Source organism: Epinephelus fuscoguttatus, linkage group LG2, assembly GCF_011397635.1.
Source record: "Epinephelus fuscoguttatus linkage group LG2, E.fuscoguttatus.final_Chr_v1".
NCBI classification, from domain to species: Eukaryota; Metazoa; Chordata; class Actinopteri; order Perciformes; family Serranidae; genus Epinephelus; species Epinephelus fuscoguttatus.
The window spans coordinates 11,259,590-11,280,149 of NC_064753.1; the positions used below are offsets into that span (position 1 = coordinate 11,259,590).

General features: G+C 41.6%; 1 protein-coding gene across 1 annotated transcript in view; it reads right to left on the bottom strand.

Annotated features, from left to right (window-relative positions):
- adamts18 (ADAM metallopeptidase with thrombospondin type 1 motif, 18) overlaps nt 1-7,136 on the bottom strand; it is an 80,343-nt gene extending 73,207 nt beyond the window's left edge. Inside the window, exons 1-3 of the mRNA XM_049592795.1 lie at nt 6,729-7,136; nt 6,345-6,426; nt 4,729-5,042 (exon numbers count right to left, since the gene is read on the bottom strand). Coding sequence (XP_049448752.1) covers nt 4,729-5,042; nt 6,345-6,426; nt 6,729-6,830 — 498 coding nt within the window. The 5' untranslated portion in view covers nt 6,831-7,136. The remainder of the gene's footprint in view (nt 1-4,728; nt 5,043-6,344; nt 6,427-6,728) is intronic.
- Between the last annotated feature and the right edge of the window lie 13,424 nt (nt 7,137-20,560).

Below are 20,560 nucleotides of genomic sequence, written 5' to 3' on the forward strand. Positions count from 1 at the left end.
CCAGAGCCAGTGTTTGTCAGTTTTAGGCGAGAAACAAGGCTGGGCAACATGGCCGCGGATGGGGACCCACTCCCTATATAGATATATAACAATGTTTCTAAGGTAGAGAGAACACGACAATTCTTATTTATTGTATACTTAATATAAAATATTCAAATTGCTTAAACTCCTCTAAATCCTACACACTGGACCTTTCAGTTCAAGCACAAAAGCCAAACACTTGATGGTTCCAACTTCACCCATTTTTAGGATTTGCTTCTTTTGTCTGACTTAAAGCACTGAAAATCTAAATTTAACATCTTTGGGTTACACACTGTTGGTTGTAAAAAAAAAAGTTGCAATTTGAAGGTGTCATCTTCATACCATGGACACTGATGTGTTTTTTTGATTGTTCGTCTTTGCCATTTTCTGGTACTCCAAAGAATTATTCAATCAATCAGAAAATACTGACATACTGATCTGTTCTAAATATCTATTTTTCCTACTGTTCTAGAAAGTGTATAGCCTTAGATCAGTGCAAATCCTTTGATGTATTTTCACTATTTTAATTATCTGTCTATTGTAGTTTTTCATTTTTCATTTCAAGCTGCAAACAAGTGTCAAAATTCCAATAACATTCTGAGGATAAATAGTTTAACTATTTTTCTCACGGGCACCAGCACAGGCCCGGCAGTGCAGGTCTCCATTCTGCCCTCTTCACCCCAGAGAGAAGAATCCTATCCTGGGAAGGGGCTGAAGGACAGAGGGGAGCAGTAAATTACTTCTCTACTCCGCATTCACAGAGAACCTTCACTTCATACTAGGACCTGTGAGAGTCCAGGTTGACACCATTCAACCACCCACCCCCATACGCACGAGCAGAGAGGATTGGGGTCAACCAGAAAAGAGACCTCAGATGAGAAACCCTCAAAAGAAGAAAGAGAGAGGATGCTCCACCCCTCCTCTTTCAAATCAGAGAGCATTACATCTGAAACGACATCCTTTCATCTCTCATGCAAAAGGAACAGACAACTTCATTTCACTCGAAAACATGAGCGTGGTGCTTCATAAGGACACGGAGAGTGTAATCAAAAAGCAACAAATAACACCATGTTCAATTAATGGGGATTTATAGTAGAAAATCCCTCTTTGCCAGTTATCCATCCATCCGGCCCTGCTCTTAATACCATCTCGCCCTGGTCTTCATTTAAACAGCGGAATCCCACTTCCATCTGCTTGGCCCAGGCCAGGGTGAACGTTAAAAAAAAGAGTTTGGCCCAGTAGCTGGTGCTGATATCTCTACTGCTATTAGCAAGCAGGGTCAAGTCCAAAAACCCTATTTCAGACACTTTCTTTTCCCTTTTCTCCTCTTTCCTCTGCACTGTTGAAAGGAGACAATGACATGAAGTACGAGGAAGCTCTTTTTCTTTCTTTCTCCCCCCTCTTGCTTTCACCCCATTTCTCCTCCAAAGCCCTTTGATATAAACAGTCCATCTCTCCAACTCTCTATAAAGAGACCATCCAGCCTCCCTGGGAGCTTCCACCCAGACAATGAATTCGCATTATTCTTGCACAACACTTTCTCTTTCTAGCGCAGCGCTCCCAGCCCAGCCTGGCTCACTTTTCATTCATTATTTCACTCTCTTTGCTTTTCTCTCTCTCTCTCTCTCTCTTGTGTTTTCCTGGATTTCCCCATCTTCTTTTCTTTTTTTCTGACTTCTTCCTCTTTGCATTGTTTAAATCCCACCTTAATCTCTTTCTCGAGCCCATCACTGCATCAAGCAGGCTTGAATGGCTCTTTCCTAATTTGTACTTAATCCAAATATTCTGGGTAGAGGCCTAGATGAAAAGCAAGGGTCAACTGCTTTCGTTGTTCTAAGCTTCGCTGCAGTCCAACAATGACACACAGACTGATGCGCTAAGAGAAGGCGACAGAGGGAGGAACGAAAAGGCCCAGAATTCACTTTCGAAGTGCTTGTCATTACATTCAACTTTTATTTTTCTAACAATGATGCTTATCTGCCAGAGATATAACAACATGAGTCCATTTAACAGGCCGAGTGAACATCCAACCAACGATGGCCCTGGGGTGGCACTTGGAACAGGAAGAAGAAGAAAAAAAAACAATGCAAACGCTTGTGAGGAGTAAAAAATAGATCAAAGTGTTCGTCCCGGCCCATTCAAATGCAATCATGACCCAATCACATTGTGTTCTCGCAGCGCTTTTAAGTGAACGGGTCAGTGGTGTTTTATTGTGAGTGGGAGCTAGCCTAATGAAAGGGACAATGCAAAGATTAGCAGTGCCAGCGAGGCGGCTCAAACTTCACCCTGGCTTTAATTGCTGCAAACAAGAGGAGATGTAGAGGCAGGGCAAACAGAGGACAAAAGAGCAGGGCAGGCGCACAAGGAGGAGGTATGAAGCCTGGATGATAAATGGAGGTATGGTTTTTATGGAGGTGTAGTGTGTCCATCTGGTCCAGGCTGGTGTGGGATATGTCAAGGAATGTGTGAGTGCTGGTGGGCCAGAGGGTCCAGGCACCTCATAAACCACAAATGAATGCATATTGTAGGCGTAATTACAGAGTACTTGTGGTGGAAAAATTTCTGAACCTTAACAGTTAACACAAATCAATGAAAGTTCATAACTCAAGCCCAAACATAGCATCACTGCTATCACCAATTATGTGATTTGGTTTTCCTAAGAGTGAAAGTCAAGTCAGCACATCATGAAAAGATTGGGAATTTTATTTAATTGTTTTAATGGTTTAAATTGTCACAGAACTTCGCTATAAATCTCATGCCCGTGCATGAAGTACAGAGCTGGAGTCACAACATGTTAAGCTTGGTAAGCAAAAAGAGGAGGCAGAGGAAAACAGCTAGCTAACCTGGCTCTGTTCAAATTGAAAAAGGACGGCTATGACTGGACCGAAATGTGAAAATACAATTTTTGGTTTTACGATGACATAAATCGCTGCTATTCTTGACAAACAACTCTTCGTCCATTCACTCAGTAGCCTACTCCTATGCAGCACTTTCAGCCTATGTCAATATGGTTAGCTAGTTGCACCACATAACACCCTGAAAACACAAAATGTTGCTTTTACATTTCTATTTTTGTATGGGTTAAACAAACCAGATACAATATGTTAATGAGTGAGTTTGGTGTTGGTAGGTTTTTTTTTATCACTTTGGAACAACAGCTGTTCCTGGTGTTTCCAGCCTGTAAGCTAGGCTAGTTGGAGCACCAGCTAAGCAGCATACAGCAACAGGTTCAAGGTATTTTCATAAACCCACAGATGTCTGTCAAGGCTAACAAAGTTTAAATTCAAAATTGTGTTGTTAATGCGCTAACTGGCTAGCTAGCGTGAAAACAGTCTTCCAGTTCCCCTTTTGAGTGACAAATACCCATAGACTACCAACACTTGTAGATTATTTCCTCTCATTCAGGCACAGGACGTCTGTGCTAGTTGGCCATCAGCTGTAGTCTTTGCAGTGTGTTCATGAGAAAGTTTTTGGCAGAGACACAAGCGACATGAGGCAACGCAAAAGTGGGCTTTCATTGCCGCTAGTTCTTTAAAGTCAGTTTGGTGCGTCTGGGCCTTAGAGGTTTGCATTGGGAACAATGTGCCCAAATCACAAAGTAGGCTACTTAGCTAAGCACTTACGTCACTAATGGGGCTAAAGCTAGGTTAAACCTGTCCCAATTCCGGCTAGGTAATAATACCACAGAGCTGAAGTTATTGATCTTTTCTCTTCATTCTTTGAAAGAATCCAAATTTCCCAAAATCCTGAGCTGTTTTTTCTAATATTTATATACCTAGCACACCAGTGGGTGTGGTGACTGAAGAAAACTGGAAATAACAGTGACCAAAACTTAGCAAAGACACAAAGAAACAAAGGCAACAACATGGAAAATGTGATGAAGACACTTTTCCACAAGGCCACACAACCAGTCCACTTGCAGACAATCATACAATTAGTGTTGGTGTCAACAGCTGGACTTGTGGGCCAGCTAGACTGTTCACCACTAACCAGTGTGATCAATCTTTCTTTCTGTAAATTCACCGTCCGCAACGAGATAACAAAATTAGCTCTTGCAGGATTTACATGTGGTGAGAGAATGAGTCGATCTAGTCTTCCTCAGACAGTCCTCTCTGATCAATACGCTGGGTGTGTTTGTCATGTGTGCTGGCGCAACAATAAACACTTCAGCTGAATTTTGTGTTTTCCGTTTTCATGTGCTGTACTGTCACTGCAATGTAACATTTCTCTCCTCATCTGCTCTCCTCCTTTCATCCTTCCATTCTCTTTTTCCGCTCCTCCCAACGTTCAAAGAAGTGCCTCACAAAGCACGAGAAACCGATGCTTACACTCATGGGTAATGATGTCATGTTACAGTTCATCCATATAACCAAGGTCTGCATTGTGCAGACAATGAAGCATCAGAACAATCAGGTCATTGGAGGACAGAGGGCTTTAAGGGCATAAAGGGATGGAGCTTGAGGTAGGGGTGGAGCAGAAAGTCTGTTTTCACAATGTCCTCTAAACTTTTCAGAAAATGAAAATGTTTGATTTAACTTAGACTGGTTTGGAAATGTTTCATCAGCCCAAGGGATGATTTTCTCAAACCATGCAGAAACCATGTAATTTGCTTAAGGAGATAACCCTGTCAGCAATTTAGAGTAAAACAACAACATGACAAAAGCTCACAGTGTCTCAATAGCCATTAAGTTCCTGGCAGTCACCTACCAGACCAGAGCACGTCGATATGGCTGCAGAGGAGGCCGACAGGTTACGGATAAATCCCTGATACAGGCAGTTGTGAAACCCTACATCGCCCATCACTGTGGCAATGCCATCTGAGCCAAGCGTCTGCACGGTGAACCCCGGGCCAACCACAGGGGACGGATGCAGGTCCAGGTGCATGTCCTGCCCAAAGGCCGAGAGTCGGTAGTGCAGGGAAGAAGAGAGCGACCTCCTGTTGCGATGGATTTGCCTGGTCACATCGTGGGTCAGGTATCCTCCCTCAGAGTCTACCTCCACCGGAGTTACAAACACGTAGTCTGAGGAGAAGAATGATGGAAAGGAAGTCACGTAAGAGTGCCAACATCAAATACTCTATTCAGTGACTGCTGTTTGGCATTCACACTTTCTAACATCCTGCATCAACTCCTTTTACTTCAGTTAATTAGTTCCAACATTTTCCTAAGTGTATTTGGCCAAGGAGGAGTGCGAACATTTGCATTTAGTCATTCCTTATACATATCAGTGGAGACAGTGGAAATAGTTAATGACACCATACTAAATTACTTTGCATTCTACTTTTACTGCTGTAAAGCTAATGTTGGTGGATACACTCTTTTACCCCTTTAAAAGAAAGCTACAAGCCTCTGCACTATTTACAATCAATTGCTGCTGACAGTTCAAATAACTGATAAAAGCAATCTGATACCAAACATCACAGATGTGATCGAAGCAGCTCCACATGGTGTCACATTTTTGCAAGATGCAGCTGGAACACAACATTCATTACCAGCATCTAAACCGATCTGCCAATAGGAAACAAAACCCGTCACTGAGATGAGAATCTGGTGCTGGAGTGAAAGGTTCAGTGCTCAGCTGTTGCTCAGAGCGCAGCACTTCATATGGATCACAGATGGCTTTTAACAGAAGCCATAACTCCAGCACGATACATCACATGGGTTAATACTTCAGAACCAGAGGTTGTGAATATATGATGTTCTGATTTCACACAGTTGTCATGGTGTTCCAGTCAGATAACATGCTAAAATGATTTATTTAATAACCTTTTCAACACAGCGGAGCGGTGTGAGACTCCACATTAAAAGCAGAAACTTGAAACACCATTAAGTTTTATAACAAACTCTCTTTCAGCCTTGGCAATGTGACAGTGGTCCTGACTGTCTATGTTCTTCACCTATACCCAACAGCAATGTGACTACGGGGAGAATCGGGGTGCTTTCTTCACAACCAGAGGAAAACTGTCCACCTCCCTTCTTCCCTCAGTAAATCAAAGTATGTAAATCATCCTAACTTGTGTCTTTGGTTTCTATGGGTCAAAGCAGCCAGAGGGAATCCCTGCACTCATTGGCCTGTCTCCAGCCATTGCAGCAGTGGTTTCCTAACTTTTTTCTTTTACAGCATCAAGTAAGATGTAGACATGACACCCCATTTGACAGTAGAATTATAAAAATTGTAATATTCAAGATCATTTTTGGCAGCCACTGGTTCAATAACTGAACCCATCACTGCCATATATCTCAGTCTATTCACATTCTCTCTACAAACGTGGAATCAAGCCAGCTGGAAGAAACATCCAGAGATGTCAAAAGACAAGCACTCACCATGATTTAATCCGTGGCTGTCGCTGGGAGAATAGCTGGCCGTAACGGTGTGGGAGGTGTGAGAGCAGTAAATGTGCAGCGTCTGCAAAAAAAAGAAGAAAGATATAAACGAACAGGTAGCAACAGGTTGCAAGCACTGCAAGAAGTGGAAGCCAAAAGATAAATAATGATAAATGGAGCTCCTCTGTTGAAACATGAGGTGCACTCGCGTCTAATTTGGGATGACAATCACTTGTCTTTCTTTTCACCACAATCAGTGACCACAGCAGTGCACACACCACTTTGTTGCTGATGCAGAAAAGAGACACATGTTTGTTTTGGTCCCAAACTAGAATGGCGCATGTGATGGATTTCAGAGTGTATACGTTTGTAAGTGTCACATGCCTTGATAATATTCCAGGACAAGAGGGTAGACAGGAGCTTGACTGAGGTGCAGCCGACCAGCGGGATGGGTAAAGTCCATATCAGAAGAAAAATGCAATCCATGGTGATGGCATGCAAGCGTACACCTCCCCCGTTACCTCCTCAAAGAGCGCAAAAGTAGTAATAACCTGCGGTATCGCATAATGCAATATGCACGCATTGTTTAGTTGTTCTGTTCCCCGCTTTGCTCGTTCAGGTGAAGTCGGCAGCTTGCAGCAGCCGGTGGTGCGCACAGACGCAGCGCGCACTCATGAGTGTGTGTGTATGTTTGTGTGTGTGTGTGTGTGTGTGTGTGTGTGTGTGTGTGTGTGTGTGTGTGTGTGTGTGTGTGTGTGTGTGAGGAGGAGCGGTGGGTAGCGGTGTCGGGGATCACCGGGAGGAGCGCTGACTGAGCACTCAGCCCGGCTCTGTGAGAGTCGGCCTGCAGGATGGAGCACAAGTCAGCGGGCAGCAGCCAATCAGCGCGCAGCATCATTTACCACGCGCAGATAAAAGAGAAGAAAAAGAGATTCTCCTCCTGGCAGCAGCAGGACTGTTGCTGCCTTTAGGTGCCGCTCGTAAATTTCTACTTTGAAAGCTTCGCGAGGAGAGCTATGACTTACTGGTTTTAAAATTGGTTCCGCAAGGTTGTTTCTTTGTAGTGGCAGAGTGTTGTGGGGGAAATAGACAGCAGGCACGTGACTTTTCCAGTATTTTTCTCAAATAGAAGTGTAATAACAAAGACCTGAACTATTCTGCTTTTGTCAGTGATGAGAACAATCAATGATGTGAAGTACTGAACAACTCTGGGGTACTTTACTTATTTCTGTGTTTGCTACTTGATACCTTCTTCAGGTGCACCACATCTGAGAGGGTAATATTGTAGGCTACTTTTACTTCATTACATTTATCTGACAACTGTCATTATTGGTCGCTCTAAGATTTTACATTAAAAAGTGCTTATAAATACAATGTAGGCCTACTGTTAAAAATGAAGGGGATTCCAGCCTTTTTGACTAGTAAACAAGGATTATCCACTTGGGGCTCCAGGCACCTTTGTCACTTCTACTTGTTGTAGAGTATTTTTACATTGTTTATTAGCACTTCAGCTTGGGTTAAGGGTCTTAATAGTTCCTCCGCCACTGCTGTAAATACTTGAAATTTGATTTTAGTAAAGTTTGCATAGCTTTCATATCCCCCCATTGGGCAACAGAAATATACAGATCATCCAGATGATGGTCCTATTATAGGGCAATGTTATGTTTTGGCCCAGAAGTCCAGAAGCACAACTCTTGACTATGCTTGCAATGTGATTTGTGATATTTGGCTATATAAATCAAATTGACTTACTTAGTTCAATGCAAATACAACACTCGTAATTATTTTTAGCAGACACTGTTTGCTCACCTTCTGCAAACTTGATCTGGTTTCAAATTTGTTTCAAAATATATCTACAGCTTATTCCTTTCTTACTGCTACAGTAATGGGTAGCCTACTTTGCTACTTACACATCATATTTAAATGTGTGTATTACAAATTGTTTGATGCAGTCTTAAAGTAATAGACACGAAATGCATTACCAAAGTTTCTGCTTGTATATTAATGTTTATTTGGCTTCCAGTTTGTTTTAGGATAGATTTTTAACTTTTGTCGTTTGTTTTTAATGCCATTAATGGCCTTGCTCTTTTCTACTTGTTAGAGATTTTAACTATCCGCAGTAGTGCCAGGGCCCTGCATTTGTCTGGTCAGCTTCTGTTAGAAGTCCCAAGGTCGAGATACAAACAATGGGGTGTCCGTTCTTTCGCTGTTGCTGCTCCAAGATTGTGGAACAAGCTCCCCCCTGACATTCGCACCACTACTGATATCTGCCTTTTTAAATCTAAGCTGAAGATCTACCTTTTTAGACTGGCTTTCAATTCTGACTAGGGCGATCCTTTTTTAATGTTGATTTATTCTGTTTTAATGTATTTTATCTATGTTGAAAGGCTTTTAATGCCCTGTAGCACTGTCGCACTTTCCATTGTTTTTCTTTTCTGTATTGTCTTATTGTTTGTTTTTTGTGTTTGGTACTTCATGTAGTTTCATTGTTATTTGACACTGTTGTTAAGCACTTTGGGTACCTTTGGGTTTTGTAAAGGGCTATAGAAATATATGATTGATTGGTTGATTGATTGATTTGTGTCTAAAGAAATTGTTAGGGAGGTATCAGTTTAAGTATATGACATATTTTTATACGTGTTGTGCCCACATTTCATCATTTTATTTTTTATTACATTAATATAAATTGAAAGCAGACTGACTTAATAAATTCAAAGAAATGGCTCTCGCCATCAGACTTCATAATGTCCCAATGCAAATACAAATGGCTGGGCAATACATCAGTATTATGTTGATATCTTCATATGAGACTAGATATTGCCAGTCCAGGTGCTCATCGGTGTAATCACTGGTCAGAACTGAAAGACTGAATCCTGAATCCACTTCAACACTAGTCTCCATCAGGATGTGTCACACCCACACATTTGGTCACAGTCCATGTGCAATGGCAACTTTTGATTTTTATTTTCCCACAACTCTGCCTCAGTCTCCACAAAAGAATAGAAGACATTTCATTTCCTACCTCTTCTTTGTTCTGCACCATTTTTATTTATTTTGGCTGGGCTGCACATAAACAACTGGCAGCTCAGATGCACAAACAAGAAAGGAAGTAGATTTTTTTTTGTATGCTGCTTCAGGCTCAATACTAAGCCATTCTAGCAGAACGTGATCATTTGCAGGATTCTCTAAAGTATGTCAGGCCACATTAGGTACTGTTTCATCTGCAAATGTGGAGCTGTCAAAGAAATGTTTCATCGTAGTGTTACAAATAACATTCATCACATTGTATCAATATACCAACAAAGACAATATAATAAACCATGTGAGTAAAACATGTGCTAAAACATGAACAACTGAGGACAAATGTGCAGGATCGAAAACAAATACAGACCCTGGCTTAATAAAAACAAGGATTAAAGATCTTTTATGTGGGGCAGTAAAATGCAGTCTGTGTGTGTTTTCTAAAATGTATGTGAGGCCTTAAATAAAGTCTGACTTTTGGGCTAATGTTTTTTTATGCGGGGACTTTCCTGGGTCACTCACCTTAAAATTCTCCTGATATTGACTATATTTCAAGGTAGCATTTACACATTTCCTTCCACTTGAAGCCATTTTAATATCGTCAATTAAACTAACCAAAATGGAGGCACATTGTTTAAGTGTTTACGAGTCATACAGTTAAATTTGTCATGTTGAAGCGACAGGTTGCACACACTTTAGTGCCTCATATTGTTAAAGCATGTGTGTAATCCTAACTGTTGTGAACAGGTGGTCCTGGAGTGGCCTTTTCCATTCCGGTGGCTGGCAAACACCTGGATAGGTTGCTGGAATGCACCGACACACAGCTGAAGAGTAGAGCCAGCTCACTACACACATATTCACACCCCGCCGAGCATAATAAGGCTTCTCACAGCTCTTGCCAGCTTTTCTGGCAGGGCACAAAGCGCAGCCCGAATAAAACATCACCTTAATAACCCCACCATATTCTCATGGGGTTTATGAATGTCTTATATGTGCGTTTAGAGTGACCGAATCACCCTTCATGGCATTTTTTTTAAATAGTCATGGTATTAGTTCTACAATATTAGAACAGGAACAGTGCACTTGTATAGTATCTTGCTAAAATGTTTATCGCATGCTAATTATTGATCCTGATGAGTTGTTGTTTTTTTTTCTAATGGAAGCCCCATTAACCATAGATGAGATGGTCACCCAAGACATGCCTCTTTGAGGTATGAAACACAGCCTTAGAGAGCATCCCACACTGTGGGATCCGATGTACCCAATCTGCACCCACAGACCCTAGTGGGAATAGTGACATTCAACACAGCCCAGACTTTGACAACAGTCTGGAACAATAGCTCTGCCAGATACTGTGAGCTAACAATGTTGAGTCTTGTTTCGGGCTGGGCTGACAGGCAAGTGTGCTTGCACTTGTACATCAGTGTTACCAAATTCAAGCTGGTTAAAGACTCATAGTTACATCACAACCAAGTCCACAGTCCGCAGTACATGCTGTCAGATTATACACTAATGATTAGAATGAGAAGAAATGGTAGAAAATATGCTTTAAAATATTGGAGCAGGATGCTGCCAAGTGCACAAGTAACAGATATATCTGTGCATGTGTGTGCTGTAAGTGAAGAAATGCATGATATTTTCAATGATAAGTCTGTCGGTTTGGAGCTGTGTCAGATATGGAGCTTTTATTCTCTGTCCCAACCCGATTGGGCACGACCTGACCTGCTGCGTTTGGGCACAGCCAGGCTGTAATTTCTCAAAATTCCCAATGCCCCCAGGCTTGAATAGGGTCAGGTTTGCTCCAATTTCCCAGCATTTTTTTAATTCAGAACTTATAGTCTGTGTAATGTCATGAATAATGTATGGCCTGTGTTGCCATCAGCCCATCCCAACTCCCATCTTTCATTAACAAGGAGAAATGATACACAATTTCCATTTAATATATGTGGCATATGACTGAACATTCAGTAGGAGAAGGCGCATATCACAGATTGTCTCGCAAATGTCTGTTATTGTACTGAAAGACTTAAGTTGACTTCAGCCTGTTTTCATTTAGTTTTTTACAGTGGAAATTCATGTTAAAGTCAGGCTCAGGCCCATAACTGCAGTCACTTTTTGGGCCTGATCATAGCTCTACTCAGATAAGAGGGTTTATCACCACCCCAGCAACCTTTTCCCACTTGAGACGGGCCACTCTGCATGTCTAACTCCTGAAAGTGGGATCCCCTCCTCCTCTGAATAGACCTGCAGTACATCTCATTGTAGTAACAGGCATACAGTTGCTGTAAGCGTCTCAAAAAAGCTTTGCATTCCTCACAGCATGCCAAAGCATGCAATAGACATAATCAGAGGAACATTTTTTGGCAGCAGTGTTGGGCAAGTTGCTTGAAAAAATGCATCAATTATTCATAACATTTTGCTGACTGGTGAATTTGCAGCAGAAGTCATTTGTTACATTACTTGATGTTACTCAGCCCCATTACGTCAAAGGGACCTACCAACAACTCCAAAGTCATGTTTCACTGTGGTGACTCTCTCTCAGTCATTGGGGGCGAATTCTACAGTCTGAACCAGATGGGATTGGTGTGTTCCTCCATCCTGAAAAACTAGTGAAAGCTGAACACAGTAAGCTTGTAAAAATGGCACTTTCTCTTCAGTCCACTGTTAAGCATGTACAATAGCAGTGAGCATGCAGGGAAGATAGAAATGCAGCATTACCTTGAGTGTGCTGCTAAGCAGAGGTGAGTGAGCCCTTTGGAGCCTATGACTGGATGAATTCAGTGTGTGAATAAATTTGCTATCCTTTGTGATACATAATGAGCTTCTGAATATTGTGCTTTCAAGAACTTTAAAACAGTTTCACCCCCCTCTGACAGAAGATATCTCACTGTGGAACCGAACTCTTCATGGGAACAGACACCTTCATGATGATATTTTACCTCACCGGTTCATTACAGCGTCTACTTTTCATTAAGACGTAAGATGTTATTGTGGTGGCCCTGTACTTGGCCTAAGTGTGAATGCCAGTGATTTGAGGTTGCTGGGAAATTTCCTGCACTGTACTTTGGAGGGTAATTGCACTGTCATCTGCTCTGTGTGATGTAGAGTTAGAGTGAGGAAACGCAACCACACTGTTTCCGCAAGTTCTCACTGAAGGTCCCTGAGTTGTTGTATATAAAGCCGCTCGTGTTTGACACTCCCGCTGACTACCTGATTACTCTGTACACACCCACCTATTTGTATCCATGTGCAGAGCAGACACCACACAACCCTGAGACAGGAAAGTGGAAAGATTTGTGGGCTGAGAGGCTTTTTCTAATGTGGTTGATGTGGTTCCTGTCCTTCCTTTTCTTGTTGTTTCTTCTCCTCTGTTGATGTGTTTCTCTCAGCGTAGATAATTCTCTTTCTCCCCCTCTTAAAATGTAGTTTGCATTGTTGGTGGTGTCTACAGATGTTTTTAAATCCGAGCAGTGTTACACCCCGGCGCACCACAGCTCGTTGCACCGTGCCACTGTGTTGACAGACGATGTGCTTATTTACGGCATGCTAAACCAACTGTCTGAAACCCTTAGCAGTCTCTCCCTCCCTCTCTCCCTTTCTCATAATGTCTCTCCCCCAGATGGGTTGTTGAGTTACCAGGGCCTGTCAGGCCAGTCTGTTGTTTGTTTCCCAAAAGCAATACAACATATCTGGTTGCAGCAGGAAATATAAGCAGTTGGGTTTTCTGGTCATGGGATGGAAATAGATTGTAAGATTTAGAGACCACACTAAGACCAGATCAATCCCCAGAGCCTTCTGTCCTGGGAACAAGACGTGAGAGGAACCAGAGCAAAGATCCCCTCTGACAAGTTTATGGTATCGAAGTAGTAGACTGCAAAAATATACTCACACTGACATATTTTAACTCAGTAACATGACACAAATACGTATTTCAAGGTGGCTGTCAAAGCTCTGTGGTGGTGAACATCTGCATGGTGTATGATGCATGGTGCTTTGCTACTGTACATGCAGAAGCGTAGTCTGATCTATTATAAAACATTTTCAATCTCAAGCTACTTTTTAAATCATATGTAGCTACCACTGTGCCTGCTGCATACTTGTAGTCCTGTTGTCTATCTCAATACAATACTCACATGTCATTATTGAAAGGGGTAGTGGTCACTGTGATCATTTCCGATCTTGGCCGGCTCCATTACCACTTGGTATGACAGTTGTACCTCTCTCAACCATAAGACCACACTGAGGATGAAGAATACTGCACAGCACATCACCAGGATGGAGCTGCCACCCATTAAGCACTTCTACACCCAGCAGTGTAGAAAGAAGGCCAACAGGATGATCAGAGACCCCAACCGTTACAGCCACAAACTGTCTGTCTGTTGCCATCCGCCAGACAGTACCGCACCACCAGGGACATCTTCAACCCACAGGCCATAAGACTGTTGACCTCCTGAGCTCATCACGTGTTCTGTTCAGTCACTTTATTATCCCGGATGGGAAACTTGATTTGCTGTGAGGTGCCGAAGATAAAAAACACAAGTACAAAGTACAAGTATACAGAACACAATAACACACAATACTACAACAAAACAATCTCTAAAATTCTACATTAACCTTACCATACTGTCACTTTACCCTCATGTACTCTACCTACTGTTTTACAAACTGTTTACACCGCTGTGTGTATACTCTGCATACTGTACATTCTTATTTCCACTCAATGTATTCTTTTGTTAATACTGTCTACACAAATTTGTATTACTTTATTTTAGATTTTATTTATGTTTATATTTTAGCCCTATATTTCACCTTGCTCTATGTTATGTCGTAGATTCTCATTTTGCTTGTACTTGTGTGATTTTCTTGTTCTCTAAAGAGCACTGCAGGAAGGAGCCTGATATCCAAGATTTTCATTGCCAACAACTTCAGCAAGCGTCTCTGTAATTCTTGTGCATATTATAATTAAGAACTTGAAAGTTGCTGCAGTCGTTATTCTATATACTGTCACTGTTTTGTCAGTAGTTGTGACACGTAATTACTAGGAAGGGTCACTCAGCCTCCGCTCAGGAATTTTGGACAAATGAGACCATAACTTTGGAACATAGCCTACATGTGGCATTCAAGTGTTGACTTGAAACAGTCAGAAGCTATCCTTTAAGGCTGTTGATTTACAGATATGCAGCAGACCATAGACCCCATGTCAACCCTTCTCATTAGAATATAAGTTGTCTTTTTAAACAAAAAAAAAACAAAAACAAGGCTATAATATGAAAAAGACATTTTTTCTTTTCTTGGTTAGTAGCAGAAAACAGCAGAATGACTGTAGTAAACATGAACAGTAAAAGTTTTTTGCATTAATAAAAGCCTTTGAGATTGTCACACATTCAAAAGGCAATAAAGAGCAAGTAAGAAATGAAATGTAACATTTCTTTCTTCTAGTAAATCTTTACTTATTGTACATACATTTTTTTTATTTCACCCTTGCTTTGGCAATGTCAATATATGTTTCCCATGCCAATAAAGCCTCTTTGAATTAAACTGAATTAAACTGAGAAGAAAGAGTGAGTGAGAGGAGGCGAGGATTTAGAGGCGACTGCAGTAGTGTGTGTGTGTGTGTGTGTGTGTGTGTGTGTGTGTGTGTGTCAATTTGCTGTAGGATAGAAGAGAGAACAAGAAAGTATGTCTGGAGAGAATGAGTACTAAAACAGTTTCAAATTATCAGGATCAATATTTATCAATATTTTTGACAGCACTGGCTGAAGGCCCCTTAAAGTTGTCTTAAGAACTCCAGGTTGACCCCAGTTCCCTCTCTGTGAGTAAGTCCCTGGTTTAGGGCACAGGCTGGGCTGCACTGGCTCAAAAACACTGGCATCTCTCATCACCCTTTACACATTTGTTAATACACTGTGGCACAGAGTTACCCATGGGAGACCCTTTTCCTTCAAGGTTGGGTGTAGCGCTGGCTGAGAAAGTGGATGCACTCTGTTTCTGATCAGACGTAGGGCCTATTTACTGAACAGTCAAACACTTCACTGAAGCCTTAAGAGGAGCAAGCTGTTACCTCAGGGATATGTCAGCCTATTCCCTGATTTCTCTCCCTCTCACTTTACTTTTGTTTGCTTGTTTTGCCTGTCACTGCTTTTTCCAGCGTGGGCTCCAGAATGTTCAACTCCAGCTCCAGACATTGCTCCTCTCTCCTGTCCTGTGCTCTCGTCCTGTATCTGGTCTTCATTTCAGACCTTATAATTTCCCCGCCGCTTGTATCTGTGGAACTTTTTGGGGTGAATTTCTGTCTGTTCTTCCAGGATTATTTTTGGTTGTGTCAGCGGTTGCCACAGTGGCAGGCATCTGTTCGCCTGTCACTCACGTCTTGTCCTTTGTGGCCCTGTGTGATCTCCCTCTGCATGCGGATAGAAATAGATCGAGTGTGGGCCGACCACATGCAGTGTGTGTAACAATGTGATAGCTTGGAGTCACAATATGAAATTCCATCAAATAGGATGAATAACTCAGATTTTGAAAATGTCTACAGGAAAGGGATGGGAATACAATTTTATTTTAACATATTAGTTTTAGAGAGCCAAGCCCCTGATGAATGTGTATGATTATACTGTATGTCTCTGTTAGTGTGTGTTTCCAGTATTAGTCAGTGTCACTGATAGCCTCATCTTTTTCTGGGTAGCTCTTCTGCAGTCAGACCTTCTGGCATCTCTCTCTACCCCCCACCAGCATCAAAGACATGAAATACTATAGTTAAGCTCACAGATGGTCCATCTAGATTTCTAAAACAGCATCTGTGATATCGGTCATCTCTAGAATTTAAGACAACAGTACAGTTAAGGTTATATGGGTTTACAGTGGATGTCTGACCTCAGGCTCGTGAAAAGGATCTTAGACTTGTCTGAGTGAATGACAATTCTCCTGAAGTGTATCCTTTAGAGATAAACTGTGAATCATGCCTACTGACCGTTTCCTAAACCCCTCCCCCAAACAGAGACTGACTAATCATAACTTGCACAGCAGGCCTGTCAAACTTTAGATGTCTCCACATACAAAGCAGTGCACAGGGCTGTTGTAGCGGCGATACTCTGTATTCAAAGAGTTTGATGGCTCACGTCTTTTTTGTGGCCTTTGCCAAAACCAAAAACACATGAGCAAAAGTGTGTGGATTGGATTTACAATGTGTTTATCTGCTCTAATGTAAGCTGCAATGCTTAGCATGCCCTATATCTATTGCAGTGTCTACAGTAGTAACCAAGTCTACTTCAAAGCCGTGGAGCACATCACTTACTGACTATAGCACTTGCTATGTGGTGATCATGCTATAGGGCCACTACAAAGTCCTGTCTTTATGCCTCTGTTGCATTTTTACACAGAACCAAATGATGGTGGCATCATTCCACTCCAATGTGTGATAACACACTGCCTCACAGCTTTGCGGAATCAAAAAAGGTGTGACATGTAGCACATCAGCAGACGAAATCCAGCATTTGGACAGTAACTTGCCGCATCAGAAACCAACGAAAAAAGGCGTCATTTAACATCAGCATGATACATAGCCAATTGCTGTCATAGTTTAACCGCACCCAGCGACATCAAGGGGAAACGCGGTGGGACAAGGACGAAAGTTAAGAAGGCGAAAATCCGAGTGGGGCGGGCAGGAGGGGTGGTGGATGGGTACCAACGTAGTTCGTTTATTTTGAAAGAGACTGAGTGTAAATGTTAAATTTCCTGTGAAAATGGAAGTGTATCTTGAAAGAAGAGAACTTGACACGGTGTATCAGAATGTCAATATGTGACGAGGTCGGAGTGAGAATGTGTATTTCGGGAAGCTTCCACTTAGCAACTCCAGCGTTACCCACACGCATCTTTAGCTCCAGTCTCATAGCATGATATCATGTATGTAGCTATGAAGTGATTACATATTCAAATCAGGGAAATTAACCAGATGTGTTTTACACGAGTGCATTAATTTATCCAGTTGTGTCCTGGTTTGTTGTTAAATGTATCAGGTTTTATATAAAGTGGCCATTTTGACATAGGACACATTTCTTAAGGGTGTGTATTTGAGATTTTGACATCTGAAGTATAGTTACCAAAAGGAAGGGACAGCTATAATCATGTCACACCTTACCAATGGGAAGAAACACAAGATGAATGCCTGTCCTTACGCTTTGTGTATGTGTGTGTTAGTGGATGTGTGTGAGGTGGGATTCCCCTACTTTCACTTTGAAGTCAAGGGGATCATTACATGAAAAGGGAGATGTCATCAGTTGTCAGCCAGGTGCCAGGAGGTGGGGGAGAGCCAGAGAGACCATTTCCTATCCCATCAGCACCTGGGATTTTTGTCTTTGATGACATCACATGGGCTCACGCCAGTGAAGGTGCTAACTGCCCGGTGTGTGTGTGTGTTTGGTGTGCCTCTGTGTTTGTTGCCAGGTAGAATAAAAGCCTGCTGCTCCTGTGGCACCAGACCAGACTATTTTAAGATTAACCTCTGCGCTTAAAATTCGTTGTGAAATGTTCGTGAAGTTTCTGTTATACACACACACACACACAGACCCACATGCATACAAACACTTTTCTTTGCCCAGTGCACAGAATCTAAAATAACCCCTTTTTGTGAAGCAACAAACCTGAATGAAAACGATTGTAGGTGCTGTATTTATTCAACATACATTCTCTGAATGACTGTCACCTTTGCACAGTGTTAAACAGAGTTGCTCTTTGTGTCTTGAAGGTATTTTCTTCAGGAAAATACGAGCTTGCACACAGGAAGAAATGCATTTTATGTCTGTGGTTTGTTTGGACTAAACATAAGAAGAAGTGGGTAGTTAGAACAAGCCACCATAGCTGCAAAAAAAAAGAACCAAAATTAAAGAGCAAAACAGGAAAACAAAACTACTGCTGCCGACAGAAACTCAAACTTCATCAACAGAAAACCCAAGAGATGAGCCTCTGTTTGACCGACAGCTGGTTTCTGAGAATGAATGTGTAAAAACACTCCTTAGTACTAAAGTCAGGCCCATGGCAGATTGAAACCAGCAAGAATAAATACCGATCTTGCATTCTCTAATGGCTCTGCTGCTCCAGTATTGATCCAGCCAGTTTCTATTACTCAGCTAATGAGGAAAGTTGGTGGAGCACACATTTCTGACCCTCCCATCTGGCTGTGTCCATTTATTTGTCTCATAAAACACTTTATAACAATGTTTTGACAAGTGCTCAGTAAATAAAGGTGAATGTAATAAAAGTAAGAGGAGTAAATCAATGACCAGGTTGGTGTACAAAATTACTGTTAACTGTTAACTCCATTAGAAGTCAAGGAGAGGAGGTCCATTTATTATTTTCAAACCTGAGAATGACAGTTTTGTTTTTATAATCCTAACTGGAAATTTTCTCCTTTTTTATGAGTGAACGTAGCTTTCTAATTCCATTCATCAAAATGGTAACAATGTTGAGTATTATACTGTATTTAAATTAGGGATCTGAGGCTGTCATTCAGTATGTCAAATCTAATCCAGTGAGAAGACAAGAAAGTCTGGGTGGTACACTGCACCCTGGAAAGAAGGATATGTGCTTCACTGATCATGTCAGCAGTGTGCTGGCATGAGTAATCTCAGAACAGTTTAAGGGATGACAGGTGTGATGTTTGACACAACAGCGGCGGCCTCTAGTGTGACATAAAACATACACATCAGCAGCATTTATAAACAATAACAATGGCATAACATGTCAATAACAATCGTTTACCATCCCTGTTTATGGCAGCTGATCTCACCCTCTGCTTGGAGGGTAAGGAGGGCCTGGACCTTGTTGTTTTCCCAATTTGTGGACATTTTCAACTGCTTTTCATCTTCTTCTTCTCACACATAACACGTTGTCAAAACACCACACCAGTCCCGTCCATGGTCCCGTACTGCCGGCTGTCCCTTTCACACAGATAACAATTCAGATATCAAATCTGTGTTAATTTCTCCTTGTTACATGCACTACTATCTTTCAAAATGAACTTCCATCTCTGCAGCAAAAGTAGGTTTCAAAACTATGTTAGGTTTAGAAAATTACTTGGTTATTTTTAGAACAAAGATCAGGGCTAAGTTAAAATAACTACATTTGTTACATAACAGTAAGTAAACTATGTAAGGTTGTTAAAAAAAAACTCAGAGTTGACCTTTGGTTTCTCCTGGGTGAAAGTCCTGTATTTGTTTGACCCGTCCATCACCCTTACCTCCTGCCCGATTTGTATTTTCTCGCTCTTTGTACTACATCATTGCTGTAGAAGGGTTTGCTTTGGAGTTAGTTGAAAGGCAGGTCTCATATGGACACCTTAGGGTGCCTTATGGGTCATTATCAGAAGCCAGGGGCCACTGATCAGGCTACCGTATTTGACGCTTTGGGAATAAGAACAGGTTATACATGGCTATATTCAGTCAAAACAATCAGATGAGGATGTCATATTTTACTCCAATATTTTTTCAGTGAATTCAATTAAATTATCAGCTTTAGCTGCACTACAAAACAAATTAAAACAAATCTTATACTGTTTAACAATCTGAGTTTAGTGCTTGCACTCACTGCCTGTTCCGAGAAGAACACACATTGAACTGAACATTATGGTACTTTCTTAGAAGATGGTCATAGGGAAATGTTGAATTGTCTCACCTGGACTTTGAATTAAGTGATATTAATTTAAAAAAAGACATTTCAAACACCATGCACTGCTCGAAGTTTATAGTCCTTCATCACTGGATTAGATATAGCCTGAAGCTTGATCTTGTCCAGTTGCCAAGCATAGGAAGTTTCCAACTGTTGTGACGAGGCTGGACAGAAAGATGACTGGGCGATGTTTTAATACGCTGTTTAATTCCCATTAGATACGGTCTGGTGCTGCCCTGGGGTTTTACTGTATGTGGCAGGCTTCCCACACACACACACACACACACACACACCATACCACACTACACACACAAACACGCATACTACACTGTCCATTGCCCCCTTTTAGAGATCTGATGCCATGTTATTGAGAGAAATCTCCCTGATCTGTATCAAAGGGGTTCCTTCTTGCAAAGTTGTTGTGATGAGGCAGCAGCCCAGTAAATCAGCCTACAGCAAACAAACAACAACAAAGACCAATGACTTGTTTTTCTTATACCATCACAATACACTAAGTAAAGTTTTGAGCGTGTTAA